Source organism: Nicotiana attenuata, chromosome 7, assembly GCF_001879085.1.
Source record: "Nicotiana attenuata strain UT chromosome 7, NIATTr2, whole genome shotgun sequence".
Lineage (NCBI taxonomy): Eukaryota > Viridiplantae > Streptophyta > Magnoliopsida > Solanales > Solanaceae > Nicotiana > Nicotiana attenuata.
The window spans coordinates 7,469,562-7,484,351 of record NC_031995.1 but is presented as its reverse complement, the minus strand read 5'-3'; the positions used below and the strand labels follow the sequence as shown (position 1 = coordinate 7,484,351).

At 36.7% G+C, this 14,790-nt stretch overlaps 1 protein-coding gene across 1 annotated transcript; it reads right to left on the bottom strand.

The window, feature by feature from the left end:
- LOC109228636 lies at positions 343-9,944 on the bottom strand. The gene is made up of 3 exons (XM_019393793.1): positions 9,459-9,944; positions 2,671-2,859; positions 343-844 (listed from the first exon to the last, which is right to left on the bottom strand). Exons 1-3 carry the CDS (start codon positions 9,702-9,704, stop codon positions 773-775), a joined length of 507 nt encoding a protein of 168 aa, XP_019249338.1. The 5' UTR covers positions 9,705-9,944; the 3' UTR covers positions 343-772.

Genomic DNA, 14,790 nt, shown 5'->3' with positions numbered 1-14,790 from the left:
GCAAAGCAATACATTAGGGTGGTTTGGTCGAGTGTATTGGCATAAAACATAAACTTTAGCGTAAAATAATAGTATATTATTTATTGGCCATATAAGAAAAAAATATTGCAATATTTGAGTTGATTGCATAAGAAAAAATAATTGTGGCATTTTCCTCATTAAATAATACTACCATCATTAAAATTGGTTGAAGTCATGTTATTCTGCCATTTTCATTGCTGAAATTAGGTGAAGTCATTTCTGATATTACAATTACTCAATGAGTCAATCCTATAGCCAACATTACAAACCATGCACATAAGATTATAATATTTATGTATGCCTCTTCCCCACAGCTAAAAATTGGTTAAAGAAGATGACATCCAATATTTTTATTAGTGCACCAGTTGCTCAAGAACAAACGAAACGAATATTCTCAGGCAACAAAGAGTACTTTGAATAATATTTATGTTATTCAAAGGAAAATGTTCAGTATATTGACTAAAGTTCGCCATTTCCAATAATGTAAAAAAAGAAACTATAACAAGAATGGAGTACAGTACTATGGAGAAAAAAATCTTTGAGGCTCAAAAATTCTGCACAGCACACTTTCAGCTAGCATAAGTTTAGTCGTTGCTGTCCGGTAAGAAAGGCAGCATTACTTCACTTCTGCTAATAGAAGGATGGCATGTTGAGATGGGCATATGAGGTTGAAGAGACCTCCTGGTTCATAAGAAGCAGCTCTGGTTGAAATAGGATACTGATGTTATCAACTTAAAAGCTAGTTAGATCCTCATTTAGCACATTCTTCAGCTCGTGTTAGTGCATCGGTTATAACATCTATTGTCCAATCCTTGACATCTTCCTGCATAAAAGTGATCAAACAAAACAGCATAGTCATTCAAAATTTTGTCATGCCACTGAACCAGTAAGAATTTTGGGGGAAATAATAAGAAGTATCAGAAGAAGAGAAGAATAAATGATAAGTTACCACTTATAAGGTAACATAATACGTTTAAGACATCTGGAAGATTGGAAAATGAGTAACAAACACTGCATAATCATGTTAAATTCACCATTGCCTAATCATTTAAACATATGTTTTGCGTGATCTTACGACAAAGTTTCCAAATAAGATATAGAATTGCACTGATGCTGACTTAACAAAAACCTGACACCAAACAAAAGTAGAGAAGTTCAATTGAAAAATGAAGGTCTCATTAGTTTTTTCATATATATATTTCCAGACTTCCATTATTTGGATAGACTTTTTCCCCAAACTACACCTGTAATGTTTTACCAGGAACTGAAACTTCAAACTTAAAATATATAGTTGAGAGTTCACCATTAGCCCACATAACTTGATGGCCTTATTAGCTGGTTGCCTTTAGTTGTGCACTACTTCCAACATTTCTGGCCTAAATCAAAGAAGAGCTGGACTTTTAACATTCCAACCAAATTGTATGTGAGGATTGCAGATATTAAGAATGTCAATACTAGGAAATTGTGATTACGACACATTAGAAGGAAGATCTGAACAGTGAGGACTGAGGATAAAGCAGTTAGAAAAGAAAGAAACAATTCATAGAGGAGAAAAAACTCAAGGCCAGGTCAGCAACAGAAATATTTGGAAAAGGGTGATGGGAAAGAAAATTGAAGCCAATAGAAAGTGAGAAGAGAAGATGAAGCTAGGAACTTGGTCGACCTTGATACACTGGCAGTTGGAAGGTCACTGGAAAGCGACCCATGTGCCGGTGCGTGAAACTCTGGTGAAGGTGATGGATGGCAAGTGAGATACATGTGTGTGGCTTCCAGCGCTGGGCTTTTAAGGTTGGGGTCACTAGCGACAGGGTAACCTTTCTAGGAGGGAGTTGAGACTCAATACGCGTATGAAAGAGATTTCCTTTCTTTCTCTTTTCTTTTTTCCTGTTTGGAAACAGAAGGAAGAAGAATTTTTCCAGAGTGAACTCAAACCCTTGGCTCCGATACCATGTAAAGAATAGCAGAATGAATTGCTTGATTATCTCCCTCAAGCATGTTGAGATTTAATTGTAGCATTTACAAGCAATATAGAAAAGGGGAAAAAAGCAATTCATATTCCTAATTACACAATTAAAGGCAGTCCAAGCTTTTCCCATATTTACGAGGTAGCAATTCTTGTCATATTTACAATTTTTTAATATCGACTTTCTTAACTGGAGAAAGAAAAAGAGAAGAAATATTAGCATCCAAATGAACAAGGCAAATCCAATATTGGTCCATGAAAATGAAAACACAAAAATCCACAACGAATGCAGTTTCTCTTATTCCATTTTCTAAGGAAATGGGGATGTCGAACACCTAGAACTCCCCTTTATTTTCATTTCCAAGCTTATCCAAACCTCTACTGACGACTACATTCTTTGTCCATCAAAAGATGAAAAGTGAACTTAATCAGGCACAAGGTTGATATGCATAGTTTTAGGCCAACAGGCAACTGATGTGACAATAATGATAGTTCTCTAAATACTACGACACCATTATAGTCATTATCGTGAATATGATATTCTGCTAGAAATTGCATTCACTTGTCGACTGGAAGTCTCACAACTATAGGAAGCTTTCTGACCCACTTAGATTGTTCTCTAAAACGTTAGCAGGAATAGTACCCACCATCAGATGAATAAAAGCTTAAAGCAATAATGCATTTACCATCTTCAAAGGTTCCCCTGTCCTTAGCCTTGCATTTGGACGAGCAAGTTTAGATTCAAATGGAGTTCTTGGTCTCACGTCTTGAATTGATTCCCATTCCTCACGGGTAAGCATCCTAACTGACCCTTGACCATCAGGCGCATTCTTTATCTTTCTCTCAATCATTTCTTGAGACTTCGAGTCATCATACTGCATGCAAACACAACTGTAGCTTATAAACTACACAGCTGATTTAGATTGTAAAAGCATACAAGCAAGTTTCTTATGCCAAAGAATTGAAAGTAACTTAGTGCTTAGTGCAAGCCAATGATGGCAACTTTGAACTTTGAAGTTTGCGGATTCAGTCAGCTAAATTACATCAACATCCTCAATCATTATTAACAAGATTCCGCTTAAGCTTGTTTACATGGCAACATATGTAATAAAAATAAGCAGCATCTATTCAAACCAAGAAAACCAAAGGTATTTTACAGTATTAGAGTAGTTGTACTATTAACATTCGGTTTCTTTGGTAAGTTACAGTACTAAAGTAGTTCTCCAGTTAAGATTATGAACATCAACGAAACAATCAAGTTATTTTCACATCACTCCAACAATGAAACAACACTAAACTTTTTCAGCTATCACTATCCCCAAGCTTACCTTCTATGCATTTTTACAATCCACCAGAATCACATCAACAAATGAACATACTAGCGCTTTGTCCATTTCAAGGTCATTCGAATTTCAGCCAAATACTAAAAGGATTTAAGTTATATACAATTGTTGGTGTAAATAATTTTTACACTATCGTTATAGTGCGCCCTCCATCTCAAAAAATAATTTTTACACTATCAGTTCAATTTAAATGGCTATAACAAGGTTCTTATTCTATTTTTGAAGTTACTATATCAGACTTGTTATGAAGAGTTACCCATTATTGTAGGTCAGTTAACATGATAATGTATTAAACTATTGTTAATGGAGGTGAGCAGAAGAGGAAAAGGAGATGAGAGAGTAGGGGAAGTAAAATACATTCTCACTGGTTTCAATATTGAGCTACCAGACTGAAATGAAAATAAAGTTCCCTATTTATACACAAGACTAACTAACTAACTAACTTGTTTTAACTTAATCCTACACTAATGCCAACTCATTAACAGCTGGCTAGCTGTGTAACGGCTTCTTAACTAACAGCCTCAACACCCCCCCTCAGCTTGCCTACCAGATGATTTGCTTGCAAGTCAACTAACCCATCCTTGGTTCCAATATGCTGAGTTAGTATCTGCCCTTCTTGAATCTTTTTTCTTACAGAATGACAATCAATATCAAAGTGTTTTGTCCTCTCATGGAAAATGGGGTGAGCTGCAATCTGAATTGCAGCTTTGCTGTCACAAAACAGCTGCACAGGCAAGTTAACCTTCACTCCAAGCTCTTTAAACAGCCCAATTAACCAAGTGATCTCAGCCACAGTTGAAATACTTTGTTTCTTTGATTTCCAGGACACCAAGGCTTGTCCAAACTTCACCATGTAGCCTGTTACTGACTTCCTGGTTTCTACACATGCTCCCCAATCTGAGTCTCAGAATGCTGTCAATTCTGTGCTTCCACCTGCTGGCATAAACAACCCAAGACCTGTTGTGCCCTTAATGTATCTACTACTCTTATGGCTGCATCCATATGAGACTGCTTAGGAGCATGCATGTATTGACTAAGTACCTGAACTACAAAGGCAATATCAGGCCTAATCATAGTCAGGTATAATAGTCTGCCAATCAGCCTTTGGTAGCTGCTTCGATCTTCTAGCTCTTTGTCAACTGAGTCATCATTAGTGTGTAAAAACTTGTCTAGTTCTACAGAGGAGAGCTTGTGATTGAACTTAAGAGGAGTAGCAGCAGTCTACTGCCTACTAATCCCATTTCAGACACTAGCTCAAGTACATACTTCCTTTGATTCATCAAAATCCCTTCCTTGGATCTAGAGAACTCAATACTAAGGAAATACTTCAGTTCCCCCAGATCCTTCATCTTAAACCTAGCTTGTAAATCTTTTCCCACTTGTTGAATGAGTGCTAAGCTAGTCCCGGTCACCAATAGGTCATCCACATATACCAATACTACTATAAGGTCACAGCCTACCTTATGTGTGAACAAAGAATAGTCATAGTGAGATTGAACAAAGTCCATGGCAAGTGCACTAGTAAGCTTCAAGTTCTACTGTCTGGGAGCTTGTTTATGCCCATACAGTGACTTATGAAGCCTGCAAACATTCTGCTGCTGCTGTAACTCCCCCTGGCTGGCAAAGCCATTTGGGATGTGCACGTACACTTCATCAAGGAGATCACCTTGAAGAAAAGCATTGTGTACATTCATCTGGAAAATATACCATCCAGATGTTGCAGCCAAAGCCATCACAGATCTAACCGTCACCATCTTAGCTACAGGAGAGAAGGTCTTCTTATTATCCAAACCTTTTAGTTGACTATATCCTTTGGCAACTAGACTTATACCTCTCCACCTCACCATTAGACTTGTACTTCACTTTAAACACCCATTTATACCCTATAGAGTCTTACCTGGAGGAAGATCAACAATGGTCCAAGTCTGATTAGCTTATAAGGCTGAAATCTCAGCTTTCATGGCCTCAATCCACTTGGGATCTGCCTTGGCCTCATCATAAGACCTTGGCTCAATAATAGATGAATAAGCTGCAAGTGATTCCCTGTAGGCAGGTGAGAGATGATCATAGGTTACACACTGTGATATAGGATGAGCAACAGGATGAAGGCTTGGTCAACACTAGATAGTCTTCTATCCAGATAGGAGGCTTAGTCACCCTAGAAGATCTTCTTAAACCAGGATTAGCAGGAGAAGGAAGATGAGGTGAAGAAGAATGATCAGTAGAAGGGAGAGAACGTGAAGATGAAAGGAATGGACTAGGTTGATCATTCAAGGAAGGTATAGAAGGACGGGGAGTAACAGATGGACCGAGGGAGTCAAGATCTAAGTTGCTCGGACACGGGTGCGGGAGTCCGACACGGGTGTGGATCTAGAGGTCGGATCATTTCAGATGTAAATTCTAAGATTCGAGGATACGGATCCTAGTAAGGATACGAGTGCGGGGATCCGGCTATAAATAATTCAAAAATATAAAAATATAAATATATCTCTAAATTATGAGAAATTTTGTGGAATACTTACATATAGTTTGTCAAATGTGGATTTCTTTTTTATTCTCAAGTTGTAAATAGGTAAAGGATTGATTTCCTAAATAAAATGTGCTATTTTCTTCAAATTTACCCTAGTTTTGGTTCTGATTTCGGGAATCAAATTGTATCTCATCTCGATTTTTTCCGTCCATCGTGGTCAAAGTACCCAAAATTGTTTGACCAAATCCGGTATAGATCCCATACCCACCCCCATACTAGTGTCGTGTTGACACGGGTGCAGCACCTAAATTGCCGTGTCGGAGCAACTTAGGTCAAGATCATGCAAAGCAGGACACTCAGCATCTCTGAATTCTAGAACTGGAAACAAAGGAGAGGGAATTGTGTGTAGATGTTTGAATGGAAAAATATCTTCTCTGAACACAGTGTCTCTGCTAACAAAGAAGAGTTGAGAATAGAGGTCATACAGAACATAACCCTTCTGAACTGCTGAATAGCCTAGATGAACAGCAGGAACAGCTCTAGGACAGAACTTGTTTGTCTTCTTCAAGTTAGTTGCATAACAGACTACCAAAAACTCTTAGATGTTGTAAAGATGGAGACTTGTGAAACAACTTTTTCAAAAGGAGATGCACCCTTCAATACAATATTAGGCAGCCTATTCAGAATGTAAAGAGCAGTAGTAACACATTCTACCCAAAATTTTAGTGGGACACATAGCCATATCAAGAATGGACCTATCTCTTCTTTCAACTCTGCCATTTTGTTGAGGAGTACACAAGAGCTTTGATGAACTATGCCATGTTCACTTGTTTGTTAAAGAATTCAGTGCCATTGTCTGACCTTAGACCCTTGACACTACTGTGCAACTGATTTTTGACTAATAACAGAAAATTTCTCAAATTCAAAATAGATTTTACCTTATCATTCATTAAGAAAAGCCAGATAAACCTTGAGTAGTCATGCACCAAAGTCATAAAATACCTCCTACCATTATGAGTAGGCACTCTATATGGCCCCAAACATCAGCATGTATGAGATCAAATGCATTAATAGAACAGGCATTACTGGAAGAAAAAGGAATTCTGGTCTGCTTAGCAACAGGACACACTGTACAAAAATGCTCCTTCAATTGAACATTCAGCAAACTTCCTATCTTCTTCAGAACTCTTAAAGGTGCATGACCTAACCTCTTAAGCCACAAGACAATATCATCTAAGAAGAATTCTTATTTGCTGCACTAGCATTATTTGCTTTGGACTCACTAACAATGCTATTTACAGGAGGAGTGGAATGAATTGGCCTAGGATCTAACAGTTGCTTGGCATCATCTTGTTCCTCGTGCTTCAAAATGTAGAGACCATGCTCCTCTTTGCCAATCCTCATCACCTTCCCAGCGAAGAGCTCCTAAAATATGCATCACGAAAGAAAGCTACTAGACATCTTAGCTCTTTTATGATCTTGACACTGACATCAAATTGAACTTGAAATCTGGAATATAGAGCACATGATGTACTGATTTATCCTTAAACAATGATAGATCACCAGTGTGACTAATAGTAACCTTTTCATCATTAGGAAGTTGAACTGAATTTTTGTCACTGTCTGATAGTTTCCTAATATTGCTCAGTAGATTCAAGTTGTGAGCCATATGATTAGTAGCACCTGCATCTATAATCCAATTATTGCTCACCACATGAGACATGAGAGTTGTTATTGTACCCGTAGTATTCATTGTTGCAGAATTAGCCATAGTTTCAACCTGTTTTCCTTTGTTCAGCATCTGCAGGATCTGATTATATTGATCCTGAGTGAAGAAAGGTGCTGAGGGGGCACTGCTGAAGAACTACCAACTGCTGAAGCATATGATGGAACCACATTAGCAGTGCCTCCTTGTTGGTTAGGTGAATCAGATGCTATGATGGCATTGTGTGCATATGCACCCTTGGAATCAGGAGTACCTCCCTCTCCTTTCTTGCCTCTAAAATCAGTGGGGTAACATGAAGCTTATAACAATTGTCTCTGGTGTGGCCTTTAAGATGACAAAAGTCACATTGAAGAGATGACTTTCCAAAGTTGTTTCTGGGCTTATAACCACGATTGTAACTACCAGTTGGAGCTTTGTTACTCAGTAGATCTGTAGGATCACCGACACCAACAGTAGCATTGTTTCTTATTTGACTTTCCACATTAATGATCATTGCATACGTCTGATTTATATTAGGTATTGGTCTAGTCATGAGAATCTGATCCTTAGCATTATCAAAAGTGTCATTTAGCCCAGTAAGAAATTGATACAACTTTTGAAGCTGATAATGTTATGCATTTCGTTTAGATTCTGGACAGCCACATGAAGGAGGAGGAACTAAAGCCTCATATTCATCTCATAATTCTCTGAGAAATATTCAAACACAGATAACAGACCTTGTGTTAGCTTCGCAATTTCTTTGTGTAGGTAGAAAGATCTAGATGTATTGACCTTATCAAACCTCTCACAAAGGTCTTCCTAAACCTTGTGAGCACCAGAAACATATATCACAGAACTAAGTAAATTTGTGGCCACAATGTTCATTATCCAAGCTAGCATAATAGCATTACACCTATTTCATAGCTCATGTAAGCTAGGATCAAACATATGTTTTCTATAGGTTCCTAACACAAAACCTAGTTTGTTTTTTCCATGCAATATAATTTTCATAGATCTACTCCACAATGAATAATTCTCAGAACCTCGAAGTTGAATTGAAATGAGAACTGCACCTTGTGTATCAGACGGTTGGATATAGAGAGAGTGATTGTGATGAACTAGGTCTACATTTTGATCATGTAGTGTTCGAGTGGCTGGGGCAGAGGATGTACTTTCTTCGATAGTCATTGCAGTAATCAACAGCAGATCTTCAAAATCAACAATTGAGATTGAAGTTTTCGGCGAATCGAGATTCAATCACAGAGGAACAATCGCCGTAGGTCAAAGATTCGAATACGAGCTCAATTTGTGAGAATTTTCCACTTACTTCTCTTCGCAGCTAGCTTCTCCTAATTGCTGAACCAGGTAACGTCACCGGAGCTCTGATACCGTGTTAATGGAGGTCAGCTATAGAGGTGAGCAGAAGAGGAAAAAGAGATGATAGAGCAGGGGAAGTGAAATACATTCTCACTGGTTTCAATATTGAGCTACCAGACTGAAATGAAAATAAAGTTCCCTATTTATACACAAGACTAACTAACTAACTTGTTTTAACTTAATCCTACACTTATGCCAACTCATTAACAGCTGGCTTCTAGCTGTGTACCTGCTTCTTAACTAACAGCATCAACAACTATACACTATCAGTGCGAAACTTTTATTTATAATTGTGGTGTCCATACCATGTATCAAATAACTCTGCCAATCAAGGCTTGGGAGTGGGAATAAATCACCTAGTGTTATTTGCCTCCCCTAAGTTACTATATCAGGCTTTCTATGAAGTGTTACCTATCATCGTGGGTCAAATTAACCTGAACGTGTAAAAATTTATACACCGTCAGTGCGCAAAACTGAAACTCATACTAAAATAGGATCTAAACTGCAATAGAACCATCCCATTTTCGAATTGAGACAGTACAGTAACAAAGTGCCACACACACTAAATATAATACATACCATCATGAGGAGCTTAGCAAAAAGTGCGGTACCAACGACAGTGAGTATCATTGGCATAGTAGCTGTGTCAAGCCATGCTCTTGATTCTGGAACTTGAACGAATAATTGGTTCTTACGAGGATCTTTTCGTTTCTTCTTCTCCTTCAATTTAGCAAGATTCATCTTTAAGGTTTCACTAGGGCGATCACGAGACAACGTGTGAACTTGTCTACTAAATTGGCATAATTTTCTACGAACACCCAGCATAATCGGACGAAATGAGGGGTTTAGGGTTTTTGATGAGTAGAGTGTCGATCAAAGCTGTTAATTCAACTTACCAAATGAATTTTGGTAAACTTTCTTCTATAGTAATGCAATCGGAAAAGCTGATTGTATTCTTTAGCTGAAGCTCTGATTTTTTTTGTACTTTCTCATTCTCTCACTTCTGTTAACCAAAACGCCGAGGGGAAAGTGTGGTTGTATTAGCTATAATTTATAAGTCGCACTTGCCAATTTATAATTCTCATTGAATGAATGCGTTTATAAATTATAAGTTACGTTTAACTGCATACAAGTCGCAGTCATTTAGTATAATTTATTCCTTTCTAAATAATTTAAGGGTTAGTTATACCAGACGCCCTTATTTGACTCAGTTTCGAATAGACTCACTATGTTTTAAAATTAAACTTGTACACATCCTATATTATGGAAATTTTACACTTACACCCCCTATGAGTAATATCTCATTATCTCTAAGTAACTATACTAAAAATATGATTATTAAAAGACAAATTAATTAAAAATAAAAACTCTTTTTGTAGTTTCTATTTTGTAGATCCTGATAAATCCACAACATAATCTTTTTTTTTTTGTAATAAATTTGATCCAAATAATGGCTTTAATGGCTTTGTTATGAAATTGGTATTGCTCTGTGTAGCTGGTGACCTATAGCAAATCATATTCAGATTAGACTGTGAGCCTGTTTGGATTAGGGGTAGGCATCGGTCGATTTGGTTCGATTATGAATATTATCGGTTTAGCATATCGGTTATCGGTTTACAAATTTGATAAACCGATAACCGAACCAATAAGATATCGGTTATCGGTTATCGATTAATCGGTTGTCGATCATTATCGGTTCGGTTATCGGTTTACCCGATAAGAAAACTCAATCTAGTATTAAGCGAAAAAGAGAAGACAATTCACCAGAGTTAAGCAAAAAAGAGAAGAATTCACATATAGTATACTACCCATTTATGCGTTCTGTCCGGTGGCCACAACTGGAAGAGTACTAATTCTTCAACAACGGTTGTCCAAATACATTAATAATAATACAAAGTAGTAACAATTTCACCTTAAAATTAACAAGTCCAAACATATAGTACTAACAATCCAAGATAAACTAAGATAATTGTTTAGTTCAAATAGTCTAACCCTAAAAAAGAAAACCGTAACGAACAAAAACCTTAACGTAATCTCGTAGCACTAGGGCCGTAATACTANTTGTCAAAGCTCAGCGTACTGTATAAGACTAAAGACTTACGCTAGGAGTAACTAGTAAGGTATATGAAGAATGAAGATGAAGCAATGGAAGAGTGCGGCTGAGAAAGAATAGGAGAAAATGAACTGAAGCCCTAGCATATGTATATACTTAAGGGTAAAGTCATAATTTTATTAATTCTTATTGGGTTATCGGTTAACCCATTAACAAAATTAAAAAACCGAGGCCCGAACCGATAACCCAATAGTGAAAAATTCTAAACCGTTACGATAACCCAATAAACAATTAACGGTTCGGGTTATCGGTTTTACCCGATATATGCCCAGCCCTAGTTTGGATGCGCTTGTTTTAAGTGATTTTTAAACCAAAAATAGTTTTTAAACCATAAGTTAGAAATTTTAATTTTTGATTTTTGGCTTGTTATTATTATTTTAGCTTAAAAATAAGTGCTTAAACAAACTTTTTTACTTTTATCTAAACACTACAAAATAACTTAAAAACTATTTTGGCTTAAAAACACTTAACGCTTACCCATTCAAACGGGCTATGATTCTAAGAGGGTGTTTGGTTAAGCTTATAAGCTGGTCAAACTAGCTTTTAAGTACTTTTCGGCTTATCTACGTATTTGGTAAAGTTAAAAGTGCTTATAAGCCAAGTGCTTAAAAGTTAAAAATAAGCCAAAAGCCATAAGCTGGTCACCCCCAGCTTATGAATTTTTAGCTTATTAACACTTTAAGTTTGACCAAGATTTTACTATTTTATCCTTAAAATATTCCTTTTTAGAACAAAACTCCTACATAGATACTCACGGCCTCGAATATTCAACCTAAACCCCCCTCCCCCACCTCTTCAAGTCTGCAATTCTCATTGACTATTTAAGATAAGCAAATTCTCTATTCCTTTGTATACTTATATCTATGTGATTGTGTATTAATCTTTGAACTGTATGTAATAAATGAGGACATATCAAATTTTTGGTGTATTGCTTTCTAAGTGTTGTGGTGATAAGACAATGCTTGTTTCTCTTCAAATAATTTGTCCTATTTAGGTTTATTTTTTACTGAGAAACTTTTGTCAATTTATTAATTATTATAACTTATGATTAATCTAAGCACGGTTGTATTTAAAATAAAATGACAAATAGAATATTTTATATTTGAATAGATCTGGAATCTAAACTTTTGAAGAAATTACGCCCTTATAAGTGTAAATAGTTCTAAGGTTATTTAAGTCATTTTAACAGAAAAAGAGTTTATCAGCACTTTTTTATCAAATATTGCAGCAACTTATTATCAATTTCAGCACTTGTACCCAAACACGTAACTGCTTATTTATTAAACTAGTTTCAGCACATAAAAGTGTTTTTCAGCACCTAATGCTTATCAGCTACTTCAAATCAGCTAATTCGAACGGGCTCTAAATTTGTAGGGCCAAGGTGTAGAACATACTCCCAACTTTTCTATTTTACATTTTCTTCTGGCTTGTCTCTTCCCCATATAGTTACTCTTTTTGTTGTTTTCACGTTCCCGAAATATTTACTAAATTTTGCAATACTAAAATCATCTAAAATCCTAAAAGCCTTAATTGTTTGGCCAATCAATTTGTTGATTAGATCGGAATGAATTTGATTAATTAGACTAGTAAATTTGAATTGGAAAGTTAACTTGATCCAAATTCCAATCCCACATGAATCCAAAAGTTATCCAACATACCCTTTAAAGTGGGCAATATATTGAAATACATAGCAAATCTAACACTTGCTTGTATTACAGAATAGAGTTTACTTGTTTAATTTGTTTAAGTGAGTATATTTATCCTATATTTTTTTTTAAGGGAAAAGGGCCTAAAATACCCAAATCGTATGCTAAGTAGTCTATAAAAAACTCTCGTCCATCTATCTGCCTGAAAATATATATGACGTCAATTCTATTGTCAAAATTGCCCCGTGACTAACGCACTTCATGTGGGCCTCTCATTAAATGATGTGGCATTCTTTCATTTGGCCATGTGGCTCAGCGGGGCTGAAATTATATTTGGGTAAATTTTGACCAATTTAACCGATCCGACCCACTCTTTTTTATGTAGGCCAGTTATTTTACCTTATACCCAACGACAAAACACTCATTTTTTTTACCGTTTCTCTCATTTCCTCTATCTAAACCATCAAATGGCGATTTCATGATTTCTTTAGGGTTCGTGGTTTGCTCCGATTTGGTAGGAACAACACATAAACAACTTTGATTTCCAGCACTATCTTGCAATATCATTCGATTAAAGTAAGTATTTACAACTTTAAGTTATTAAATTGTAGGGTTGGGGAATATTTGGGAACTGACAAGTTTATGTCTTTTGCATGTGCTGATTTTATGTTACCTGAGCTATTTTTGTACCTTTCTAGATTTATTTATGTTACTTTTATTTTTGGTGGTCCTTATCGTGTTGGTCCTACATATTAAAGCTAGGGTTTTTGTCGATTTGTATAATAAATTGATGGTGGGGTTTCATATCTTTATATTTATTGTTTAAGCCTTGACTACTGCTGATGTGGTCCCATTTTGCACATATCTTGGGGTGATCCCACGTCACCCTATTCCATATAGGCTCGACAACAGAACATAACTGAATATCTTTACTTCAACCTTAGCCCGTAAACCACAGAATCCAATTTCTAACGTCCGAAAGTTCTTACAAGACCCGAACTTCGCATCTACACACTGTATAAGTCTGAACAAGTTGTATCAAGCCATAACCACAATCCAAGATGCATTCAAATGACATACCACACGACTCACGTACTCGTAGCAAAATTTCCGATCACAGTAGATGCTCAAAACAACCCAATACCGGTAATAAATCTCATATCAAACAAAACCTCGTTCTAAAACTTTTATACACCGCAGATGATGTAGGAAACATGCAGAAACTCATAACTATTCATCATATCAACAAGCCATGGAGCTCTCTCTCGTTTGATAAGAACCAAAGCCAAATCCTAAGCCAACTTCCGATATTATTCTTCCGTAATCAAATCCGATAGTATCCATTCTAGGTCCAATGACCTAATCTCATCAAACACAACCACTCTAGTGACTTGGCACATCAATACAACCTAAAGCCACAACCTCTGCAATCCGTGCACCAATAAGCAAAAATCCAAATGTACTCAATCATGGAAACAAAACCATCCTGCAAGTTCAACAAGTACCACCACAATCGCAATGCTACGAACCCATCATACATAGTAGAACCAAGACACACGAATCTAACACAAAGGATCATATCTCAACATAACTCTATTTCAATGCGTGACCCCATCCAAACACTGATCTATATAAAATACCTTAAGGCACCATTCCCGAAATCAAAGACCACGCGCAATTCGACATCAAGTACCCAAGATGCATGGCCATAACCACATAGAAACAAATAACACAATACCACAATTCGGAAAGAACATAACCAATGCACAATCACTCATTCAACACCCTAATACCCACATCACTCTAATTTCGCTATAGGACCAAATAGAACTGCACCGTGTGTGCATATAGCCAACGAATCACCACCCCTCGTGGAATAGAAGGGTAACTCATAGAATATATCAGAACACGAATAAGCTCAACTCTAATCGAATGGTACATCCCTCAATAATAGCAGTACGGAGTCAACCAATTTGACCTGGTGTGGAATACATATCCTTATTGTGCCCACCAATGGACCCCAAATCAACTCTGGTCACCCACAAATAGATAAATAACCCCCTGAAAGTCCACAATGACTTAATCATAACACATACTATCATGGGGCTAGCTTTGGCCACAACTTCACAGTCTACAACCACGAAACAATCTA

Bases quoted from the DNA above. Each gene is read 5' to 3' on its own strand.
- LOC109228636 (XM_019393793.1), bottom strand. From the start codon at position 9,704: ATGCTGGGTGTTCGTAGAAAATTATGCCAATTTAGTAGACAAGTTCAC. The intron at 2,860-9,458 runs GTATGTATTATA...GTTTGCATGCAG, and splicing joins TTGCTAAGCTCCTCATGATG to TATGATGACTCGAAGTCTCA. The intron at 845-2,670 runs GTAAATGCATTA...ACTTTTATGCAG, and splicing joins CAGGGGAACCTTTGAAGATG to GAAGATGTCAAGGATTGGAC.